General features: G+C 45.0%; 1 protein-coding gene across 1 annotated transcript in view; it reads right to left on the reverse strand.

Annotated features, from left to right (window-relative positions):
* Positions 1-590: 590 nt before the first annotated feature.
* LOC134943271 (carboxypeptidase O-like) overlaps positions 591-25,017 on the reverse strand; it is a 32,603-nt gene continuing 8,176 nt past the window's right edge. The window contains exons 4-8 of the mRNA XM_063932211.1: positions 24,483-24,593; positions 23,966-24,056; positions 22,776-22,978; positions 3,232-3,316; positions 591-914 (exon numbers count right to left, since the gene is read on the reverse strand). Of these exons, the coding sequence (XP_063788281.1) occupies positions 646-914; positions 3,232-3,316; positions 22,776-22,978; positions 23,966-24,056; positions 24,483-24,593 (759 nt within the window). The 3' untranslated portion in view covers positions 591-645. The remainder of the gene's footprint in view (positions 915-3,231; positions 3,317-22,775; positions 22,979-23,965; positions 24,057-24,482; positions 24,594-25,017) is intronic.

Genomic DNA, 25,017 nt, shown 5'->3' on the forward strand with positions numbered 1-25,017 from the left:
ACCCAAAGATGAACACAGACAGGTAAAGGAGGCATATCTAGGGATGAGGTTAAAGATGTCAAAAGGTCGGTGAAGCCAGAGACATGAACTGGACAGGTCAGGCTACAGGTTCCAGGGATTTGTGATACATGCAAAGGTGAGGGTGGACAGGACAAGACTTCAGAGATTCATATCTCGAGGTAAAAGGTCAGGATAGACTTCAATGGGCAGATTTTAGGCTAAGATCTTGGGTGCGTTCTCCTCGCAAACTATTATGATTACTTGGCCAATTGTCCTGACTGGGAGATCATGACTTCGCCCTCCTGGGCCTGCTGACTTGTATTGGGAAGCGTTGAGCGCCAATGATTGTGTTATGCAATGCACGTTGCTGTCCTGTTTGTTTTTTGCCTTTTTGTCCTCACCACTCTAACATCTCCATATAAATAATAGATCATATGTCAAAATAAATTTGTTCCAATTTGAAACTCCAACTCCAGTTATCATGTGTCGTTATTTAATGAGATAAGTCTTTTTTTGTTAAGTTTATTTATTAAAAGGGATTTAACGACAAACTTGAGTTTAAGCAAAACAATTGTCTTTTACATGTTTCTGTTTAGCCGGTAACTACAAACAGTATAATCCACATATGAGTTCTTAGTACTGTTATTAAAGTAATGAATATGTGCCGATGATAATTGCGAAGCTTAAATAAAAGCACAAAGTGCTGGACAACATATTTGCTGCATTGGGAAAATGTTTTTCATTGATGTAGTCGACAATGGACAAAATCCCAGCTGTGGTCTCCTCACATGTAGGTTTGATCTGCTCTTCAGGAAGTATAAATCCATATGTACCATTATCTCTAAGCTCAAACGTGTAAACGAAATCAATTCCCAGATCGGCAGCCCAATCCCGTGAGGAGCCAGAACTGCTATCTGTTAATAAAAATAATTAGGTGTTAGTAAGCAGCTTGTTCTTCCCTTATATTTACTATAGAGATCCCACATTTTTCGCTATTAATGCCTCACATACCCAAATGCTATAATAAATCTTTTTAACGTTTATATTTTTTGCTTTACTGTGAGTTTTGGACCTACAGTAATTTAACTTTTGCTTTCCTGCCCCGCAAATCTGGATGAACACTCTTCAGGAGCGAATTTAGGGTTTAGGGTGCCCCTAGGCCAGTGATGGCTAACCTTGACACTCTAGCTGTTGTTGAACTACACGCCCCAGCATGCCCTACTACAGTTTTGCTATTTGGCCATGCTAAAACTGATGCAGGGCATGCTGTAGTGTCAAGGTTAGCCATCACTGCCCTAGGCCATAGCCAGATTAAGTAGGAGATGCAGCGCATACTGTACCCCGGGCCCCTCTCTGTCAGGGGCCCCCTGGCTGGAGCACAGTGATATCACTAGCTCTCCTTCTTGTGCAGCAGAACCAAGACAATCAGAATGGGAGCAAGACAGTATGTAGTGTAGGCAGAGACACAGGGACATCAGGTTTCATGAACTACCGATGGAGCTTCCTGACCAGAGGAGAGCTAGAAGGGGGAAGAGAGCTGTAAGTGACCAAGGGATCCCAGCTTCTTCTCCTCCCTGCAAGGGTCCTGTATAACCTGTTATCTAATGAGAGCAGTTGGGTCTAGAGAGAGACACACACACACAGAGTACTCCTCAGTCCTGCCCCAGTGTGTAAGTAGTACAGAGGCTGTATGTGTATTTTAATGTTATTTAAGTAGTCTTTGTTCCACTACAAGAAAACTTTATAAAATAGTTGTCTCTCAATAAGGTGGAGCTATAAACAGTGCCCAGGCATTATTAAACTATTAGTTTAAATCTAATATACACCATTTGCTTAATTTTAATAAAATCAATCTGTACCTCCCACCATGACCCATTACAGGAGGGATAATGTGCTCTCTACATGGACTTCCCTCTTAATTTCTGATTGCAATCATCTGTGTTGAATTACCTTTCTTATCAATAGGTGAAACAGATGACGCCAATCATGTATTAAGAGGGAAGTCCAGGTAGAGAACATTTTGGGGGTAATGTTGGGAGGTATGCACAACTGAATATAGACTCCCCATTCACTAGCCCCCCCCCCCCTGTCTTAAATGCCCCAGGACCCCCAAAGGCTTAATCCAGCCCTGCCCTAGGCACAAAGTAACACCCCTGCCCCCGACTCACAAAATGTTATCATTTTCATTAATTAGTTATAAGCCCTCATTTGTTGATTGACAGTTTAATAGAAAAATAACAAAAAGACTAGAATGTTTAGGACAGTAGGACAGCTTACAAGGGCAGTATGTGCATGTGTTACCCATTTACACTCCATTCAAGATGTAATATGGGTGGTCATTCCGAGTTGTTCGCTCGTTGCCGATTTTCGCTATGCTGCGATTTGCTGCTAAATGAGCATGCGCATGGTACACAGCGCGCATGCGCTTAGTTATTTAACTAAAAACTTAGCAGTTTTGCTGTTGTTCGTGCGGCGCTTTTCAGTCGCACTGCTGATCGGTGAGTGATTGACAGGAAAGGGGCGTTTCTGGGTGGTAACTGAGCGTTTTCCGGGAGTGTGCTAAAAAAAGCAGGCGTGTCAGGCAAAAACGCAGGAGTGGCTGGAGAAACGGGGGAGTGGCTGGCCGAATGCAGGGCGTGTATGTGACGTCAAACCAGGAACTAGACGGACTGAGCTGATTGCAATCTAGGAGTAGGTCTGGAGCTACTCAGAAACTGCAGGAAATTATTTAGTAGCAATTCTGCTAATCTTTCATTCGCTATTCTGCTATGCTAAGATACACTCCCAGAGGGCGGCGGCCTAGCGTGTGCAATGCTGCTAAAAGCAGCTAACGAGCGACAACTCGGAATGACCACCATGGTACAGTACAGTGGAAATATTTTGCAGTTACTGGTACATTTTAGGCTGACAGTACCAACACAAGCATCCAAGTGCCGCCCCTAGGCACGTGCTTAATGAGAAATTCGCCACTGACAGTCTTCCCTCTGACTGGGACAGTCAGAGGGTATTCTTTAGTAATTATGTCTTTACTGGAATATGTTTCACTGTTTATTGATTCTGAATATGAAAGTAGTGAAGCTAGGCTTTCTGTCACTTTCTGTCATATAATAATAATAATAATAATAATAATAATTATAATAATAGTACTAATACTATACAAAATAAGTAATATTTCAGACTAACATAATATGTGTCCAGATTTATCATCATTATCTTGCTGAAGAAACTTACACAGTATACTAGATGATGATCCAACTTCATATTGTGTACCATATAGCTTCGCTATTTCGGTAGCGGCATTCAGCCCCACGGCCATCTGTAATAAATATTTTAAAAGAAAAAATGGTTAATTTCTGATTTTATCTATTACCTCAAAATAAATATCCTCTTGTTAGTGATTCCTTGGTCCATGCAATTTTTTTTTTTTTTTGTTTAGGATTACGGGGGTCCAGTAGTTGGTTTTGCCTTGTAAATGTTTGCAGCCTTAAAAATGACTGGAATCTTGGAGCTCCGGCTGTTTTGCATTACACACGGCCCCAGTACTGTGTAGTACATTGTATTGTGCTATAGTTTATCACACTTCCTCACTGTGGACAAGTATGAGTTCATTTTCCTCCAAAAATCAAATATTTGGACTAGAGATGAGCGGGTTCGGTTTCTCTGAATCCGAACCCGCCAGAACTTCATGTTTTTTTTCACGGGTCCGAGCGACTCGGATCTTCCCGCCTTGCTCGGTTAACCCGAGCGCGCCCGAACGTCATCATGACGCTGTCGGATTCTCGCGAGGCTCGGATTCTATCGCGAGACTCGGATTCTATATAAGGAGCCGCGCGTCGCCGCCATTTTCACACGTGCATTGAGATTGATAGGGAGAGGACGTGGCTGGCGTCCTCTCCATTTAGATTATAAGAGACTGAGAGAGATTTACTGGAGCTGACTAGGAGGAGTACTGTTACTGTAGAAGTGTAGAGACTGAGTGGAGAGAGTTTACTAGTGAGGACAGTGCAGTTTACTTTATAATCCGTTCTCTGCCTGAAAAAAGCGATACACAGCACACAGTGACTCAGTCACATACCATATCTGTGTGCACTGCTCAGGCTCAGGCCAGTGTGCTGCATCATCTATTATCTATATATAATATTATATATATCTGTCTGACTGCTCAGCTCACACAGCTTATAATTGTGGGGGAGACTGGGGAGCACTACTGCAGTGCCAGTTATAGGTTATAGCAGGAGCCAGGAGTACATAATATATTATATAGTGAGTGACCATCAGACACACAGTGCAGTTTATTTAATATATCCGTTCTCTGCCTGAAAAAAGCGATACACACAGTGACTCAGTCAGTCACATACCATATCTGTGTGCACTGCTCAGGCTCAGGCCAGTGTGCTGCATCATCTATTATCTATATATAATATTATATATATCTGTCTGACTGCTCAGCTCACACAGCTTATAATTGTGGGGGAGACTGGGGAGCACTACTGCAGTGCCAGTTATAGGTTATAGCAGGAGCCAGGAGTACATAATATATTATATAGTGAGTGACCACCAGACACACAGTGCAGTTTATTTAATATATCCGTTCTCTGCCTGAAAAAAGCGATACACACAGTGACTCAGTCAGTCACATACCATATCTGTGTGCACTGCTCAGGCTCAGGCCAGTGTGCTGCATCATCTATTATCTATATATAATATTATATATATCTGTCTGACTGCTCAGCTCACACAGCTTATAATTGTGGGGGAGACTGGGGAGCACTACTGCAGTGCCAGTTATAGGTTATAGCAGGAGCCAGGAGTACATAATATATTATATAGTGAGTGACCACCAGACACAGAGTGCAGTTTATTTAATATATCCGTTCTCTGCCTGAAAAAAGCGATACACACAGTGACTCAGTCAGTCACATACCATATCTGTGTGCACTGCTCAGGCTCAGGCCAGTGTGCTGCATCATCTATATATATTATATATCTGTCTGACTGCTCAGCTCACACAGCTTATAATTGTGGGGGAGACTGGGGAGCACTACTGCAGTGCCAGTTATAGGTTATAGCAGGAGCCAGGAGTACATATTATATTAAAATTAAACAGTGCACACTTTTGCTGCAGGAGTGCCACTGCCAGTGTGACTGACCAGTGACGTGACCACACTGACCACCAGTATAGTTAGTAGTATACTTATATTGTGATTGCCTGAAAAAGTTAAACACTCGTCGTGTGACTTCACTTGTGTGTTTTTTTTTTTTTTTATTCTATAAAAATAAAACTCATTCTGCTGACAGACAGTGTCCAGCAGGTCCGTCATTATATAATATATAATATATACCTGTCCGGCTGCAGTAGTGATATATATATATTTTTTATATCATTTATCATCCAGTCGCAGCAGACACAGTACGGTAGTTCACGGCTGTGGCTACCTCTGTGTCTCTGCACTCGGCAGGCAGTCCGTCCATAATTGTAATACCACCTAACCGTGGATTTTTTTCATTCTTCTTTATACATACATAGTTACATAGACATCTTCTCTTTATCAACCAGTCTATATTAGCTGCAGACACAGTACAGTACGGTAGTTCACGGCTGTGGCTACCTCTGTGTCTGCACTCGGCAGGCAGTCCGTCCATAATTGTATACCACCTAACCGTGGTTTTTTTTCATTCTTCTTTATACATTCATAGTTACATAGACATCTTCTCTTTATCAACCAGTCTATATTAGCTGCAGACACAGTACAGTACGGTAGTTCACGGCTGTGGCTACCTCTGTGTCTGCACTCGGCAGGCAGTCCGTCCATAATTGTATACCACCTAACCGTGGATTTTTTTCAGTCTTCTTTATACATACATAGTTACATAGACATCTTCTCTTTATCAACCAGTCTATATTAGCTGCAGACACAGTACAGTACGGTAGTTCACGGCTGTGGCTACCTCTGTGTCTGCAGTCGGCAGGCAGTCCATAATTGTATACTAGTATCCATCTCCATTGTTTACCTGAGGTGCCTTTTAGTTGTGCCTATTAAAATATGGAGAACAAAAATGTTGAGGTTCCAAAATTAGGGAAAGATCAAGATCCACTTCCACCTCGTGCTGAAGCTGCTGCCACTAGTCATGGCCGAGACGATGAAATGCCAGCAACGTCGTCTGCCAAGACCGATGCCCAATGTCATAGTACAGAGCATGTCAAATCCAAAACACCAAATATCAGAAAAAAAAGGACTCCAAAACCTAAAATAAAATTGTCGGAGGAGAAGCGTAAACTTGCCAATATGCCATTTACCACACGGAGTGGCAAGGAACGGCTGAGGCCCTGGCCTATGTTCATGGCTAGTGGTTCAGCTTCACATGAGGATGGAAGCACTCAGCCTCTCGCTAGAAAAATGAAAAGACTCAAGCTGGCAAAAGCAGCACAGCAAAGAACTGTGCATTCTTCGAAATCCCAAATCCACAAGGAGAGTCCAATTGTGTCGGTTGCGATGCCTGACCTTCCCAACACTGGACGTGAAGAGCATGCGCCTTCCACCATTTGCACGCCCCCTGCAAGTGCTGGAAGGAGCACCCGCAGTCCAGTTCCTGATAGTCAGATTGAAGATGTCAGTGTTGAAGTACACCAGGATGAGGAGGATATGGGTGTTGCTGGCGCTGGGGAGGAAATTGACCAGGAGGATTCTGATGGTGAGGTGGTTTGTTTAAGTCAGGCACCTGGGGAGACACCTGTTGTCCGTGGGAGGAATATGGCCGTTGACATGCCAGGTGAAAATACCAAAAAAATCAGCTCTTCGGTGTGGAGGTATTTCACCAGAAATGCGGACAACAGGTGTCAAGCCGTGTGTTCCCTTTGTCAAGCTGTAATAAGTAGGGGTAAGGACGTTAACCACCTCGGAACATCCTCCCTTATACGTCACCTGCAGCGCATTCATAATAAGTCAGTGACAAGTTCAAAAACTTTGGGTGACAGCGGAAGCAGTCCACTGACCAGTAAATCCCTTCCTCTTGTAACCAAGCTCACGCAAACCACCCCACCAACTCCCTCAGTGTCAATTTCCTCCTTCCCCAGGAATGCCAATAGTCCTGCAGGCCATGTCACTGGCAATTCTGACGAGTCCTCTCCTGCCTGGGATTCCTCCGATGCATCCTTGCGTGTAACGCCTACTGCTGCTGGCGCTGCTGTTGTTGCCGCTGGGAGTCGATGGTCATCCCAGAGGGGAAGTCGTAAGCCCACTTGTACTACTTCCAGTAAGCAATTGACTGTTCAACAGTCCTTTGCGAGGAAGATGAAATATCACAGCAGTCATCCTACTGCAAAGCGGATAACTGAGGCCTTGACAACTATGTTGGTGTTAGACGTGCATCCGGTATCCGCCGTTAGTTCACAGGGAACTAGACAATTTATTGAGGCAGTGTGCCCCCGTTACCAAATACCATCTAGGTTCCACTTCTCTAGGCAGGCGATACCGAGAATGTACACGGACGTCAGAAAAAGACTCACCAGTGTCCTAAAAAATGCAGTTGTACCCAATGTCCACTTAACCACGGACATGTGGACAAGTGGAGCAGGGCAGGGTCAGGACTATATGACTGTGACAGCCCACTGGGTAGATGTATGGACTCCCGCCGCAAGAACAGCAGCGGCGGCACCAGTAGCAGCATCTCGCAAACGCCAACTCTTTCCTAGGCAGGCTACGCTTTGTATCACCGGTTTTCAGAATACGCACACAGCTGAAAACCTCTTACGGCAACTGAGGAAGATCATCGCGGAATGGCTTACCCCAATTGGACTCTCCTGTGGATTTGTGGCATCGGACAACGCCAGCAATATTGTGTGTGCATTAAATATGGGCAAATTCCAGCACGTCCCATGTTTTGCACATACCTTGAATTTGGTGGTGCAGAATTTTTTAAAAAACGACAGGGGCATGCAAGAGATGCTGTCGGTGGCCAGAAAAATTGTGGGACACTTTCGGCGTACAGGCACCACGTACAGAAGACTGGAGCATCACCAAAAACTACTGAACCTGCCCTGCCATCATCTGAAGCAAGAAGTGGTAACGAGGTGGAATTCAACCCTCTATATGCTTCAGAGGTTGGAGGAGCAGCAAAAGGCCATTCAAGCCTATACAATTGAGCACGATATAGGAGGTGGAATGCACCTGTCTCAAGTGCAGTGGAGAATGATTTCAACGTTGTGCAAGGTTCTGATGCCCTTTGAACTTGCCACACGTGAAGTCAGTTCAGACACTGCCAGCCTGAGTCAGGTCATTCCCCTCATCAGGCTTTTGCAGAAGAAGCTGGAGGCATTGAAGAAGGAGCTAAAAGGGAGCGATTCCGCTAGGCATGTGGGACTTGTGGATGCAGCCCTTAATTCGCTTAACAAGGATTCACGGGTGGTCAATCTGTTGAAATCAGAGCACTACATTTTGGCCACCGTGCTCGATCCTAGATTTAAAGCCTACCTTGGATCTCTCTTTCCGGCAGACACAAGTCTGCTGGGGTTGAAAGACCTGCTGGTGACAAAATTGTCAAGTCAAGCGGAACGCGACCTGTCAACATCTCCTCCTTCACATTCTCCCGCAACTGGGGGTGCGAGGAAAAGGCTCAGAATTCCGAGCCCACCCGCTGGCGGTGATGCAGGGCAGTCTGGAGCGACTGCTGATGCTGACATCTGGTCCGGACTGAAGGACCTGACAACGATTACGGACATGTCGTCTACTGTCACTGCATATGATTCTCTCAACATTGATAGAATGGTGGAGGATTATATGAGTGACCGCATCCAAGTAGGCACGTCACACAGTCCGTACTTATACTGGCAGGAAAAAGAGGCAATTTGGAGGCCCTTGCACAAACTGGCTTTATTCTACCTAAGTTGCCCTCCCACAAGTGTGTACTCCGAAAGAGTGTTTAGTGCCGCCGCTCACCTTGTCAGCAATCGGCGTACGAGGTTACATCCAGAAAATGTGGAGAAGATGATGTTCATTAAAATGAATTATAATCAATTCCTCCGCGGAGACATTGACCAGCAGCAATTGCCTCCACAAAGTACACAGGGAGCTGAGATGGTGGATTCCAGTGGGGACGAATTGATAATCTGTGAGGAGGGGGATGTACACGGTGATATATCGGAGGGTGAAGATGAGGTGGACATCTTGCCTCTGTAGAGCCAGTTTGTGCAAGGAGAGATTAATTGCTTCTTTTTTGGGGGGGGTCCAAACCAACCCGTCATATCAGTCACAGTCGTGTGGCAGACCCTGTCACTGAAATGATGGGTTGGTTAAAGTGTGCATGTCCTGTTTTGTTTATACAACATAAGGGTGGGTGGGAGGGCCCAAGGACAATTCCATCTTGCACCTCTTTTTTCTTTTCTTTTTCTTTGCATCATGTGCTGATTGGGGAGGGTTTTTTGGAAGGGACATCCTGCGTGACACTGCAGTGCCACTCCTAGATGGGCCCGGTGTTTGTGTCGGCCACTAGGGTCGCTAATCTTACTCACACAGTCAGCTACCTCATTGCGCCTCTTTTTTTTCTTCTTTGCGTCATGTGCTGTTTGGGGAGGGTTTTTTGGAAGGGACATCCTGCGTGACACTGCAGTGCCACTCCTAGATGGGCCCGGTGTTTGTGTCGGCCACTAGGGTCGCTAATCTTACTCACACAGCTACCTCATTGCGCCTCTTTTTTTCTTTGCGTCATGTGCTGTTTGGGGAGGGTTTTTTGGAAGGGCCATCCTGCGTGACACTGCAGTGCCACTCCTAGATGGGCCCGGTGTTTGTGTCGGCCACTAGGGTCGCTAATCTTACTCACACAGCTACCTCATTGCGCCTCTTTTTTTCTTTGCGTCATGTGCTGTTTGGGGAGGGTTTTTTGGAAGGGACATCCTGCGTGACACTGCAGTGCCACTCCTAGATGGGCCCGGTGTTTGTGTCGGCCACTAGGGTCGCTTATCTTACTCACACAGCGACCTCGGTGCAAATTTTAGGACTAAAAATAATATTGTGAGGTGTGAGGTATTCAGAATAGACTGAAAATGAGTGTAAATTATGGTTTTTGAGGTTAATAATACTTTGGGATCAAAATGACCCCCAAATTCTATGATTTAAGCTGTTTTTTAGTGTTTTTTGAAAAAAACACCCGAATCCAAAACACACCCGAATCCGACAAAAAAAATTCGGTGAGGTTTTGCCAAAACGCGTTCGAACCCAAAACACGGCCGCGGAACCGAACCCAAAACCAAAACACAAAACCCGAAAAATTTCAGGCGCTCATCTCTAATTTGGACACCGTCTGTCTAAATTAGTTAAGAATACAGCATTCGCATTGTAGGCAGCAACATGCTGTGGCCCGGGATACTGTAAAACCTTTGTTAGAAATGTCCCCACAAAAAATATTACCGCAGACTCCAAATTACCCATGAGACTAATCTGGCTACAACACTCTTTCCTCAGGGCTCAGTACAGTGGTATAACTCCCAGAAACAATGGAGGCACTGGCCACCAGGCATCAGGTGGGCACCAAGAAGTAAAGTCCAAGGTGGCAGCTGAACTAGGACAGATCTCTCTACACCAGTGGTTCACAAACTGCATGCTGTGGCACCCTGGGGTGCCGTAAGGCTCTCGCAGGGGTGCCTCGGGTTGGTGGTCAAGGACCAAAAAAAAATATTTATTGCCAAAGTGCTAGACAAAACCAGTGCTGGTGGCTGCCAATCATAAAACATGTGGACAAACAGAAGCAAAACTGTACACCACCACATAACTGACCCTAAGGACAACAGCTAAGCACAATTTACTTAATTTTATACATTTTTTTCTAAATATATGAGTAATAAGCTTAGCCTAGGGGGTGTCATGAAAAAAATGCTGATACTCTAGGGTGCCATGATTCCAGAAAGTTTATGAACCATTGCTCTACACTCATTTCATACAGATTTGCTACAGTCACTGCTAACTGCTGCCCAAGTTGACAAACCCCCTTTGCAGCCCCCTTCAGCTGAAGAGTCCTGGAATGTGTGATAACAGATGAAAGTGTCTACTGTTTATAGTGAGCTACAGCTCTGCTGTTGAGTCTTATATGATGAAAGAAAGGAGAGCAGAAGCTGTTTTATCAAAGCTTGGAAAGAGATAAAATTATGAGAGATAGAGTACCAACCAATCTGCTCCTGTCATTTTTCAAACAAAGCCTTTAAAATGTAGGGCAGAAGCTTATTGGCTGGTATTTTATATCTTACAATTTTATTTCTATGAGCTTTTATATCCCCCCATGGCTCTATTTATTATCATTTGCAGCCAGCACCCAAAAATAAAGATTCCTAAGAGCCACAGTTACAGTATCTGCAAAAAGGAATCCCTGTACTCCCAGATGTACCAATGGCAAGTTACTGGGATCAATAACTAATGGCAGGAGGCCATGTGTGTATGTAAATCCCATTGTGGGGCACTTTTTTTTTTAGCTATAATGCAAAACATAATTTAAAACGTAGCTCATAATAATGTTCCTCTAAAAAAGGTAGGTATGAGTATATAAATAAAGACTGAGGACCTCTGTTATTTGGCTACTAATGCCCCTGTGAGCTCCTGAAGCCCCTTGTCTGGACCATCACAAGACCACAGTAAGGTCTGCAAAGCCGGGAGGTGTCTCCCTGCACCTCTGGGGGTTGTGGCCTACTTCCCCCTCTGAATCCAGTCCCTCAATTCCTGGGAGTGGGCTGGAGCCTCCACCTTCCCTGTGTGGGACCCAGCCACCCAGTTTTTTCGCGCTCCGCAGCCTTACCACCAGGAGATAATGCCATGCTGGGGACCCAAACACCCGCTCTCCGTGCCTGCCGCAGCGACCTCTCCTTCCATTGTGCTTGGATGAGCCGGCGTGGGAACTAACAGCAGCCTGCTCTCCCTAACCACCCTTTCCCTGGCAATCACTCGACCGACCTCCAACTGGGCTTCTGAGGTGCCGCGTTCTCAGGCTTGTCGGTGCCTGGCATCCTGCAGCTCTCCCCAGTGGTGATCTCTGAGTAACCTCCTCACAGGGGGTCAGTCCAAGGTCTACCCTCTCAGTGCAGGGGCTGACCTATCCCCCGACTTATAGAATTGTCATTCTGGCCCCTGCCCCTGTGGCTTTAGTAGTGGGGACAATATTTTATATACACATTTATTTATTTATTTTCATTTGAATTATTTATTTTTCTCCTCTCACTCACTACAGCAAGATCACACACCCTTGCTCCATATTAAACCCATTTACACTGATTAGGATTTATTACTCCAATTTTTGGGGGTTTGGCTCCCTCATGTGGTGACCTGCTGTAAATTACCAAGCTGACAAAACAGAGTAATTTAGTATATAACATTAAAGCGGCCTTTCATCTGTTCTCTAGCAGCGTTTCCAACTGGTGTTAGTTGGTTGGCCCACAGCTACGGTATTCCAAATCCATTTTCAGTGCACATTTCTTTCTACTGTGGGGATTTGTTACAGTGATTTAGACCTGACCATGTTTTCTGTTTCCTGGTCCCCACTATTGCAACTTCTGGGTCTCACCCTGATTACCTGGATATGAAGTTGCACTAGCAGGCAAACTCCCGCATCCCCTTGGTGCCACTGCCTCATTTACTCATATCCATGATGCTCTATTTTCCCATTCCTATATCCCCCCTATTAGTTTTATTGGCAATGTTCTCCCCTGTGGTTCCATCTGCAGTGGCACACATATGCAGAAATCTACAGACTTCTAAACAAGGGGGAGGCAACATTTCACAGCATTTTACAAGAGACACAAAATCTACTCAACAAAGGGGTCCCCCCTCTCCTCTACTCAGTGCAATGGATAAAGATGGTCCACATTCACTATCCTCATCCACTAAGGAAGACACTCCCAGCTCCGATATCACAGACTTCAAGGGCTCTCTCAAAACAAAACTCAACAAAGCGGTCACATCTATCAAAGCTAAAGTCTCGGCCCTCACTGCAAGAACAACTAAACTTGAATCTCATCAAAACGGTCTGCAGAAAGCCATGAACGACGCTGGTAGAGATCTGGAACACATTGTTTCTGTTACGTCCTAGAGGATGCTGGGGACTCCGTAAGGACCATGGGGTATAGACGGGCTCCGCAGGAGACACGGGCACTATAAAGAACTTTCAGTATGGGTGTGCACTGGCTCCTCCCTCTATGCTCCTCCTCCAGACCTCAGTTAGATCTTGTGCCCAGAGGAGATAGGGTGCATTACAGGGAGCTCTCCTGAGTTTTCTCTGATAAAAGAATTTTGTTAGGTTTTTTATTTTCAGGGAGCACTGCTGGCAACAGGCTCCCTGCATTGTGGGACTGAGGAGAGAGAAGCAGACCTACTTAAATGATAGGCTCTGCTTCTTAGGCTACTGGACACCATTAGCTCCAGAGGGAATCGGAACGCAGGTCTCACCCTGCCGTTCGTCCCGGAGCCGCGCCGCCGTCCTCCTCGCAGAGCCGGGGGATAGAAGACGGGTGAGTATTAGAAGAAAAGAAGACTTCAAGGTGGCAGAAGATGTCAGATCTTCACTGAAGTAAGCGCGCAGCGGTAACGCTGCGCACCATTGCTCCCACACAACACACACAGGGCAGGCACAGATGGGGCGCCCTGGGCAGCAATAAACCTCTGGACTGGCGATTTGGGGTGCATTAGGCTGCAGAGGCAGTAAATACACAGACCCCCGCCATTTTTTGCAGATTGAAGCGGGACCGTAGCCCGCCGCTGGAGGGGGCGGAGCTTGATCCCTCAGCACTAACCAGCGCCATTTTCTCCACAGAAGCTGCAGAGACGCTGGCTCCCAGAATCTCCCCTGCTGAACATAGATCAGAGGGCTGAAAAAGAGGAGGGGGGCACAGTTATTGGCGCAGTGAGTGGGGAAGTTATTAATTATAACATAAAAGCGCTATCTGGTGGTTTTCCAGTATAAGTGGGCGCTGGGTGTGTGCTGGCATACTCTCTCTCTGTCTCTCCAAAGGGCCTGGTTGGGGAAGTGTCCCCTTATAGTTATATCCCGGTGTGTGTGGGGTGTCGGTAAGTGCGTGTCGGCATGTTTGAAGCGGAAGGCTCTTCCAAGGAGGAGGTGGAGCAGATGAGTGGTGAGTCCCCGTCGGTGGTGCCGACTCAAGAGTGGATGGATATGTGGCATATGTTAAATGCAAGTGTGGCATCACTACATAAGAGACTGGACAAAACAGAGTCCAGGGAGTCAACAGGGGGTCAATCCACGGATTGGACCGACTCACAGGGCCCTTCAGGGTCTCAGAAACGTCCCTTGTCACAAATAGTAGACACAGATACCAACACGGAGTCTGACCCCAGTGTCGACTACGATGAAGCGAGATTGCACCCTAGGGTGACAAAAAGTATTCAGTGTATGATTATTGCAATAAAGGATGTTTTGCATATCACTGATGAACCCTCTGTTCCCGACACGAGGGTACACATGTTTAAGGGGAAGAAGCAGGTAGTAACCTTTCCCTCATCTCATGAACTTAACGAGTTATTTGAAAAAGCTTGGGAAACTCCAGATAAGAGACTGCAGATTCCCAAAAGGGTTCTTAAGGGTTCTTATGTCCCTACGCAGGACAGGGTACGTTGGGAATCCTCTCCCAGAGTGGACAAGGCTTTAACACGCCTGTCCAAAAAGGTGGCGCTGCCGTCTCCAGACACGGCGGCCCTCAAGGATCCTGTAGACCGCAGACAGGAGACTACGTTAAAGTCTATGTATACACATACTGGTGCTTTGCTCAGACCGGCAATTGCGTCGGCATGAGTATGTAGCGCAGTTGCAGCTTGGACAGATACCTTGTCAGCTGACCTTGATACCCTAGATAGGGATACCGTTTTATTAACTTTAGCCCATATTAAGTACGCAGTCTTATATATGAGAGACGCTCAAAGAGACATTGGATTGCTGGGTTCCAGAGCCAATGCCATGGCTATTTCTGCGAGACGAGCCTTATGGACCCGCCAATGGACGGGTGATGTGGACTCAAAAAAGCATATGGAGGTTTTACCTTACAAGGGTGAAGTGTTGTTTGGGGAGGGGCTCACGGACCTGGTTTCCACAGCTACAGTGGGTAAATCTACCTTTTTACCTTTTGTTCCCCAACAGCAAAAGAAAACTCCACAGTATCAGATGCAGTCCTTTCGGTCGCAAAAGTCCAGAAGAGGTCGGGGCTCCTCCTTCCTTGCCAGAGGTAAGGGTAGAGGAAAAAGAATACCTGCTTCGACTGGTTCCCAGGAGCAGAAGTCCTCCCCGGCTTCTACAAAATCCACCGCATGACGTTGGGGCTCCCCTTCAGGAGTCCGCACCGGTGGGGGCACGCCTTCGACTCTTCAGCCAAGTCTGGGTTCGGTCAGACGTGGATCCTTGGGCGATGGAAATTGTTTCCCAAGGCTACAAGCTGGAATTCGAAGAGGTGCCCCCCGCGCCGATTTTTCAAGTCGGCCTTACCAGCTACTCCCCCAGAGAGGGAAGTAGTGTTAACTGCAATTCAAACGCTGTGTCAACAGCAAGTGATTGTCAGGGTCCCCTGGGCCAACAGGGAAAAGGGTATTATTCGACCCTGTTTGTGGTCCCGAAGCCGGATGGTTCGGTCAGACCCATTTTAAATCTAAAATCCCTAAACCTGTACTTAAAAAAATTCAAATTCAAGATGGAATCGCTCCGAGCTGTAATATCCAGCCTGGAAGGGGGGGATTTTATGGTGTCGCTAGACATAAAGGATGCTTACCTTCATGTCCCCATATATCCCTCTCATCAGGAGTACCTGAGATTCGCTGTACAGGACTGTCATTACCAATTTCAGACGTTGCCGTTTGGGCTTTCCACGGCCCCGAGGATTTTCACCAAGGTGATGGCGGAAATGATGGTGATCCTGCACAGACAAGGAGTCACAATTATCCCATACTTGGACGATCTCCTGATAAAGGCGAGATCCAGAGATCAATTGCTGAAGAACGTGTCGCTCTCCCTGAGAGTGCTCCAACAGCACGGTTGGATTCTTAATCTGCCAAAGTCGCAATTGGTTCCAACGACTCGACTATCGTTCCTAGGCATGATACTGGACACGGAACGAAAGAAGGTTTTTCTCCCGTCAGAAAAAGCCCAGGACCTCCAGAACATGGTCAGAGACCTGCTAAAGCCAAAAAGAGTGTCAGTTCATCAATGCACTTGAGTTCTGGGAAAAATGGTGGCCTCATACGAGGCCATTCCCTTCGGCAGGTTTCATGCGAGGACGTTTCAGTGGGACCTTCTGGACAAGTGGTCCGGGTCCCATCTACAAATACATCAGAAAATAACACTGTCCCCCAGGGCCAGGGTGTCTCTCCTATGGTGGCTGCAAAGTGCTGACCTTCTAGAGGGTCGCAGGTTCAGCATTCAGGACTGGGTTCTGGTTACCACGGACGCGAGCCTCCGAGGATGGGGAGCAGTCACGCAAGGAAGAAATTTTCAGGGACGATGGTCAAGCCAGGAGTCTTGTTTGCACATCAACGTGCTGGAATTAAGGGCCATATACAACGGCCTTCGACAGGCGGAGAATCTTCTTCGCAACCTACCGGTTCTGATTCAATCAGACAATGTCACAGCCGTGGCTCATGTGAACCACCAAGGCGGGACAAGGAGCAGAGTCGCGATGGCGGAAGCCACCAGGATTCTTCGCTGGGCAGAAAATCACGTAAGCGCTCTGTCAGCTGTCTTCATTCCGGGAGTGGACAACTGGGAAGCAGACTTCCTCAGCAGGCACGATCTCCATCCAGGAGAGTGGGGACTTCATCAAGAAGTCTTTGCAGAGATAACGGGTCTCTGGGGAATTCCTCAAATAGACATGATGGCGTCACGCCTCAACAAGAAGCTTCGGAGGTATTGTGCCAGGTCCCGGGACCCTCAGGCAATAGCAGTAGATGCTCTGGTAACACCATGGGTGTTTCAGTCGGTCTATGTGTTTCCTCCTCTTCCTCTCATCACAAACATTTTGAGTATCATAAGACAAAAAAGAGTACAGACAATACTCATTGTTCCAGACTGGCCTCGAAGGGCCTGGTACTCAGATTTTCAGGAAATGCTCACAGAAGATCCTTGGCCTCTTCCTCTCAGGGAGGACCTGTTGCAGCAGGGGCCCTGCATGTTCCAAGACTTACTGCGGTTACGTTTGACGGCAAGGCGGTTGAACGCCGGATCCTAGCTGGGAAAGGTATTCCGGAGGAAGTCATACCTACTCTAATAAAGGCTAGGAAGGAAGTGACGGCAAAACATTATCACCGTATCTGGAGGAAGTATGTCTCTTGGTGTGAAACCAAGAATGCTTCTACGGAAGATTTCCATCTGGGCCGTTTTCTCCACTTCCTACAGACAGGAGTGGATATGGGCCTAAAGTTAGGCTCCATTAAGGTACAGATTTCGGACCTATCTATATTCTTTCAGAAGGAATTGGCTTCTCTCCCAGAAGTCCAAACTTTTGTAAAGGGAGTGCTGCACATCCAGCCTCCTTTTATGCCCCCAGTGGCACCATGGGACCTGAACGTGGTGTTACAGTTCCTTAAATCACACTGGTTTGAACCTCTTCAAACAGTTGAATTAAAATTTCTCACTTGGAAGGTGGTCATGTTATTGGCCTTGGCATCTGCAAGGCGGGTGTCCGAGTTGGCGGCTTTGTCTCACAAGAGCCCCTATTTGATTTTCCATGTGGATAGAGCAGAGTTGAGAACTCGTCCTCAATTTTTGCCTAAAGTGGTGTCTTCATTTCATATGAACCAACCTATCGCGGTGCCTGTAGCTACGAGTGACTTGGAGGACTCCAAGTCCCTGGATGTAGTCAGGGCATTAAAGATTTATGTAGCCAGGACGGCTAGGGTTAGGAAAACAGAGGCTCTGTTTGTCCTGTATGCAGCCAACAAGATTGGCGCGCCTGCTTCGAAGCAGACTATTGCTCGCTGGATCTGTAATACGATTCAGCAGGCTTATTCTACGGCTGGATTGCCGTTACCAAATTCGGTAAAGGCCCATTCCACTAGGAAGGTGGGCTCTTCTTGGGCGGCTGCCCGAGGCATCTCGGCTTTACAGTTGTGCTGAGCAGCTACTTGGTCGGGTTCAAACACTTTTGCAAAATTCTACAAGTTTGATACCCTGGCTGATGAGGACCTCGCGTTTGCTCAATTGGTGCTACAGAGTCATCCGCACTCTCCCGCCCAATTTGGAGCTTTGGTATAAACCCCATGGTCCTTACGGAGACCCCAGCATCCTCTAGGACGTAAGAGAAAATAAGATTTTAAACCTTCCGGTAAATCTTTTTCTCCTAGTCCGTAGAGGATGCTGGGCGCCCGTCCCAGTGCGGACTTACTCTGCAAGACTTGTATATAGTTGTTGCTTACATAAGGGTTATGTTACAGTGGGAATCGGTCTTTGACTGATATTGTTTTTTGTTCATACTGTTAACTGGTTGCATAGTTCCAGGTTATATGGTATGGTTGGTGTGGGCGGGTATGAATCTTGCCCTTAGATTAACAAAATCCTTTCCTCGTGTTGTCCATCTCCTCTGGGCACAGTTCTCTAACTGAGGTCTGGAGGAGGGGCATAGAGGGAGGAGCCAGTGCACACCCATACTGAAAGTTCTTTATAGTGCCCATGTCTCCTGTGGAGCCCATCTATACCCCATGGTCCTTACGGAGTCCCCAGCATCCTCTACGGACTAGGAGAAAAAGATTTACCGGTTGGTTTAAAATCTTATTTTCTGAACTCTCTGACCTTCGTACTAAGAATTAAGATCTGGACAATCGAGAATGCAGGAACAATATACACATCTGCAATATCCCTGAAACGCTCATCTCTGATGCTCTGGAACCATACCTGCATACCTGCATAGACTTTTATCTTTCTTCCTTCCTGACCTTGGTTTCAGATTATTACCCCTGGAAAGGACACATCGAGCTCTCCGGCCAGAACCCAGGGACAATGAACCTCCACGAGATACCGTTATGAGATTCCTAAGCTTCAAGGATAAAGAGCTCATCCTAGCTTCAACTAAGGGTAAACCAGTCTCTTCAACTCGGCCAAGCTTCAATTCTACCAAGACCTTTCCCTCTTGACACTCGCTAAGAAAGACTTTCGGGACTTGATTAAGGTACTCCGGTATCGGAGATTCCAATATCGATGGGGGTTTCCCTTCAAGCTCACAGTTGACCTGAATGGTAAAACCGTTCTTATTCGAGATCTTCATGAGAGTAAGGACTTACTCCATCATGTTGAAGAATCTGGTCCCTCTCCCGCCAAGAGCCCCAAAAGTTTCTGAGTGACGCGCATCCCTGTGATCATCCCCTGACTTCAACCCATCATCTACTTACTACATATTTAGTGTTTAGTTGCTGATTTAAAGTCACAAAATGTCTCACTTCCCTCCCAGTATTTCTCTTGCCACCAATCCTTCACCCTCACTCCCCCCACCACCCCATTCATACCTCTGCCATTTTGCTCTTATTCTAGAAAACATTAATTCTCTATGAAAGTTTCTTATAAATAATGTTCTCTTCTGTTTCTATTCAATATGTATGCAATGTTTATACATTATTTTTCTATGTTTACTGCTGCTATGATATTGTTTAAGGTTACCTAACTCTGCCCTAGTTTTGGGGCTTATTGCACTGAGCTAGATAAGCTGCCTCTCTTTAATCCCTCACCATTATGTAAACGGCTTTCCATTTTTGCTATAACCACTATCTCTTCCCCCCCCCCCCCCCCCCACACACACACACACACACACACACACACACACACACACACACACACACACACACACACACACACACTTCACCAGGTAGCTTTGCTTTATTAAGCCACATGTTCCTACTACCCTGAGTGCTGGAACCTTATATACCTCTTCTAGTTATACTTTTAGGGGTACAACCCCATATTCGTAAACCATAATATCCTATTAATTTTAGTTTCATATATACCTTACTCACCTTTTTTTTGTTAAATGTTTAAGCTTATGGGGCTCTTTTCCACCTTTTCTTTTCCTGCTTGTCAAATCCCTCATTGTATTTATTTGTTTTTCTCACACACATTATCTCTGACCCTTACCCCCTCTACCCCTCACATACCCAGGGGATATTATTGCCCAAATCTAAAGCCAACTTTTCTCTCCGTTTTTTATTTATTCACTAACTTAATTACTTAATCATCTACCTATTTGTTTCTCTTTCTTTTTCATTTATTTTCTCTTAGTTATGCCTTGTTTGGGTGTTTTTGATTTTTTTTTAAATAATAGTGCCCTGCCAGCATACTCTCTCTGTTTTTCCTTTTTTCCTTGAGTATTTTAGGCTTTTTATTTTACACTTTCCTGGACAACTGACTCCCAAACCCTGTGCACACTCCCCTCCTCTTTGTAGGTACTGTAGGGTTTTCGTACCCAGACCCCCACCCCCCATTTCATTTTTACTTATTCCTTTTTTCTTTTTTTCTTCCCTCCCTCAGTGGGCTGGGGTCCCTGCCTTTATTTCACCTCCATTCCTCACTTTGCCCGAACTGTACTTACTATGCCTCTGACTGTAGTCTCACTGAACATCAGAGGCCTTAACACACCTCAGAAATATTCCCACTTGTTCCATACTATTCAATCAATAGGAGCTGACATAGTGCCTCTGCAGGAAACCCACTTCCGTACACCTAGTCACCCTAACCTGCTCTCCAGATGCTTCTCCACCATGTTTTACTCCTCCAGCACATCTGAACATAATAGAGTAGCTATCCTAATCAACAACAAGTTGCCTTTCAAACAAGACTCTGTCTACACTAATACGGCCGGCCGGTATGTCATTCTAACGGGTAGGCTGCGCCACACGGAGTTCACTGTTGCCACTGTTTATGCCCCAACCCTAGGCCAACCATGTTTACTCAATTTATTTTTTAAAGTATTACATAGTCATCGTATTGGACATTTGCTCCTTGGAGGTGATTTCAACTCTGTTCTCGATCCAACTTTGGACAAGTCTCTCTCCTGTCCCCTTTCTTGTCCTGTATCTAAATCCCTCAATAAACCCATGAAAGAAGCTGGCCTTTGTAATACTTGGCCCTCTTAATCTCTCTTTTATGGATTACACATTTTATTGCAATCCTCACCAGAATAGTCTAGAATTGATTTTATCTTCTGTAATCGTCCTATTTCCAATAACCTAACTGATGCGTCTATTGTCCCTAACTCCTGGTCTGACTATTCCATAGTAACTTCCACTTTTGACCTCCAAGACACTCCGATTCCCAGACCTTCCTGGAGGCTTAATGAGACCCTCCTGAAACTCCCTCATTTTCAGATGAAACTCAAAGACGTTTTGCAAGAATACTTTGCCCTTAATGTGTTCCCCACTTGCTTGGGAGGCTCATAAGTCTTTTATTAGAGGACACATCATTGGTTTTGCTTCCCATAGAAACAAGGAACTCAAACTCCTTCTATGGTCCCTTGCGGACCAGGTTCACCAACTAGAGTCTCTTCACAAACGCACCCCTACGCGGACCCCCTATATAAACAACTCACCTCTGCAAAATCAACCCTCGACACTATCCTCTCTGAAAGAATAGAGAAATCACTCTGATTGTTAAACCAGCGATTCTATGAAAAGAGCAACAAAGCAGACACTCTCCTTGCTAATCACTTGAAGGCTCGTAAGGCTACCCTGGCGATCCCAGCAATGAAGCACTCCTCCAGCTCTCTTCAATATAATGCCTCTAAGACCAATTCTGTTTTTAAAGACTACTACTCTTATCTTTACAATCTTCAGGAACACACTCCCCCTCAGTCTTCTTCCCTCATCTTTTTCTTTTTTTCTTGTTTGGGAGTCTTGCTTTGTTATGTCCTTTTTTTTAGGTGATTAATTCTAATATTTCCCATTGTTTTACTTTGTTATCTATGTTATTTTCTATCTGCAAGCACGAAGGTTGAGAATGACTCTCCTATTTACCATTTTGTTATGTACAGCCTTCTGTTATTTTGTCTAACTTTTGCTGTTCATTCAATAAAATTATACGATTTGAAAAAATAAAAGTAAATAATAATCTTGTAATCGCTTGATAAATTCACACGTGTATTCACATAAATACATTAAAAAAAGGCATAAACAACCTCAATGGTCATGTGATGAAAATATATTCCGCATCTAAGGGCCGGATGTAATACACTTGTGAATTTATCAGGCTCGTGGGAGATTATTATATACTCCTCCTCAGCCTTTCTTTATATACTCGTACCTACCTTTTTGGAGGAACATTTTTAAAGGTTTCGTTTTAAAATTATCTATATTTTGCATTACAGCTAAAAGGCACCACCTTGTATTTCACCTCCTGGCACCTGGTATGAACTTACGCCCCTGGCTCAGTCTAACTGTTCAGAGGTTAGAGCCTGGTCTCCCACACATTAATCAGCTTCACTGAAAGCAGAATGCTCGGGCTGGTAGTGGCTCTATTGGTGCAACCCTCTTACCAACACCTGGAATTAAAACCTGTTCCTGGTTCCTTGAAAGTGGAATTCACATGAATATTGGTTCATCTCACGAAGATGTATCAAACCTTAGAGTGAGATAAAGTGGAGAAAGATAAAGTATCAACCAATCAGCTCCTGTCATTTTCAAACACAGCCTGCAAAATTACAGTTAGGAGGTAATTGGTTGGTACTTTATTTCCTCCAAGGTTTGATACATGTACCCAACACTGTGAATCCCACCAGTTGTCCAATGGTCAAAAGAGAGTCTTTGATAAAAACCTGTTTGGTCACTTACCATTTCATCATGGTTGGCAGAAGTATTAGTAGTGTAGCCGTAGGGAAGCAGAATGAGTTGGCTGTATGAGTGCATTGTCAGGAAACATAAGATATCAGATTTAAGACTGTTCAGCAGCTGTGAAACAGCTTGGACCTCCGGTTCTGAGGTGGGGCCAGGTCCACAGTATGTAATGGCGCTACAAACATTGGATGCACCAATTGCTAAAAGGCAAGAGGTACAAAATGGTTAGCCGGATACATTACAGTTAATTTAGTAAAAGGAACAAAGGAACAAATACAATTAGGATACTTTATAAGGCTATAGATGGAGTCAAATTGCCATTTTAGCTCTAGAATACATAAAGTAACGTATTGGCCACTTTTTCAAGTAGCAAGTCAAGTACAGACTATGGAAGGTGGGTATTTGCTTTGGGTCCATCCAGAGCCATAGTTCCAGATACAGGTGTCACCACACTTAAAGTCTAGATCAGAGCTGGCCAAACCAGTCCTCAAGATCTACCAACAGTTCACATTTTCCAGACCACCTAGCTGGTGCACAGGTGAAGTCATTACTAATTAAGATGTGCTGCATTCATTCCTAACTGACAATTCTACAGATCTCCAGGAGGCCTGGAAAACATGAACTGTTGGTAGATCTCGAGGACCGGTTTGGCCAGCCCTGGTCTAGATTATTTTCTTTGAGTTTGTTACTTTGTAGGTTTAGATTACATAACACAAAGGATTGTTTCTAAATCAAGCTAAGTGCTCGGCTAGAGATTGTCTTTTGGTCTGAACTCAATGGACCCATCCTTAGATGAACCATTGTACCAGAATGATGAGACAGAATGATTCTGCTGCATGTGGACTATTTATTCAAGGTTTGAAAAAAAATAATGTGTTTTTAGTGTAAAATCTATTCTCTGTAAATCAATTTACATTATTAATAACTTAAAGTGTTAAAATGTTTCCAGTGAAATCAATAGAAAGACAGATAGGACCCCATTCTGAGTTGGAGGAGTACTCAAGTTGTAGCTTATTTTGGCCACAACCTGCTCCTTTTTTGTTTTTAAGGCACATGCACATCTTTTGAGCTGTGCGTCTATTTCCCCACGCAACTTGGTCCCTGGGCTAAGGAGTTGTAGGGGGGGGGGGGGGGGGTTGTATTTCCATGTACTGTGGGCAAATCATTGTCTTGTGTCATGAACTTACTGCACCACTTTGCGTCAAAGTTTCTATTGAGATCAACCCCGTAGCAAGTTTCATTGTTATGTGGTGAGCGCGATTTTCTCCAGAGACGATCCTATGTATAAATACAAAATAAAACAATTTATATGAATAAAATGTGAGTAGCCAAACAACAATAAAGACGAAAATGAATCACATAACAGTTCTAACATCTTGAGTACATGTCTATGTTTAACACAGCAATATCTCACCCCACAGCAGGTGACCTACAGTATACATGGATTCTGTGTTTCCATGAATTTACATTTTTCATGTGCTAGATTTACAAAGTGGCGGTAAATCTTGCAAGAAAGTTTAGACTAACAGCATCAATGCATCACCAAGATAAGGGATGGTGCTCTACTCTTCAGAGCGATGTAAAAACCAGAATTCCGGGAACAAATTGGTAGCATCCTATGTTAGGATATTTTTTGTTCTATAACAACTGTTAAATTTTAATGAATCTACATTCGTTATTGATAGTTTGTTATTACATTATTACCGTAGTCCAGGAATAAATAAATCCATCAATATTTAGGACAGGCAGAATATAGAAATCTATGTGTGTAAGCGCTTTGTGGATCACAGGGTTGCTGTTGTAATTTTCAAGAATCTGAAATAAAAAAAAACCCCACAACAAATGTAAACAAAATCCAGAAGGCCATTGCGCTACATGAATCAAATACATTTTCTTTGATTTTCTACCTGTATTTAATGGGCCCTACACACTGGCTGATTACACGAAAAGATATGAACGATCTTGTTTAGTAATGAACCAGATATTGTTCATATCTTTCAGTGTGTAGGCACCAATGATGAATGACGCGCGGCCCCGCGCTCGTTCATCATTGGTGCCGGCTCGTTTATACATGCAAGCCAATATGGACAATATCATCCATATTAGCATGCAGGGCTATGGGGCCGGGTGGCGGCCGTATCGGTGGACAATCGCGCAGTGTGTAGGGCCCATAAGTTTAAGTTTTAAGGGGATGGATAGCCGCTGCTAAATTGCATATAATATTGTATATAGGACTTAA

This window comes from Pseudophryne corroboree, chromosome 7, assembly GCF_028390025.1.
Source record: "Pseudophryne corroboree isolate aPseCor3 chromosome 7, aPseCor3.hap2, whole genome shotgun sequence".
Taxonomy (NCBI): domain Eukaryota; kingdom Metazoa; phylum Chordata; class Amphibia; order Anura; family Myobatrachidae; genus Pseudophryne; species Pseudophryne corroboree.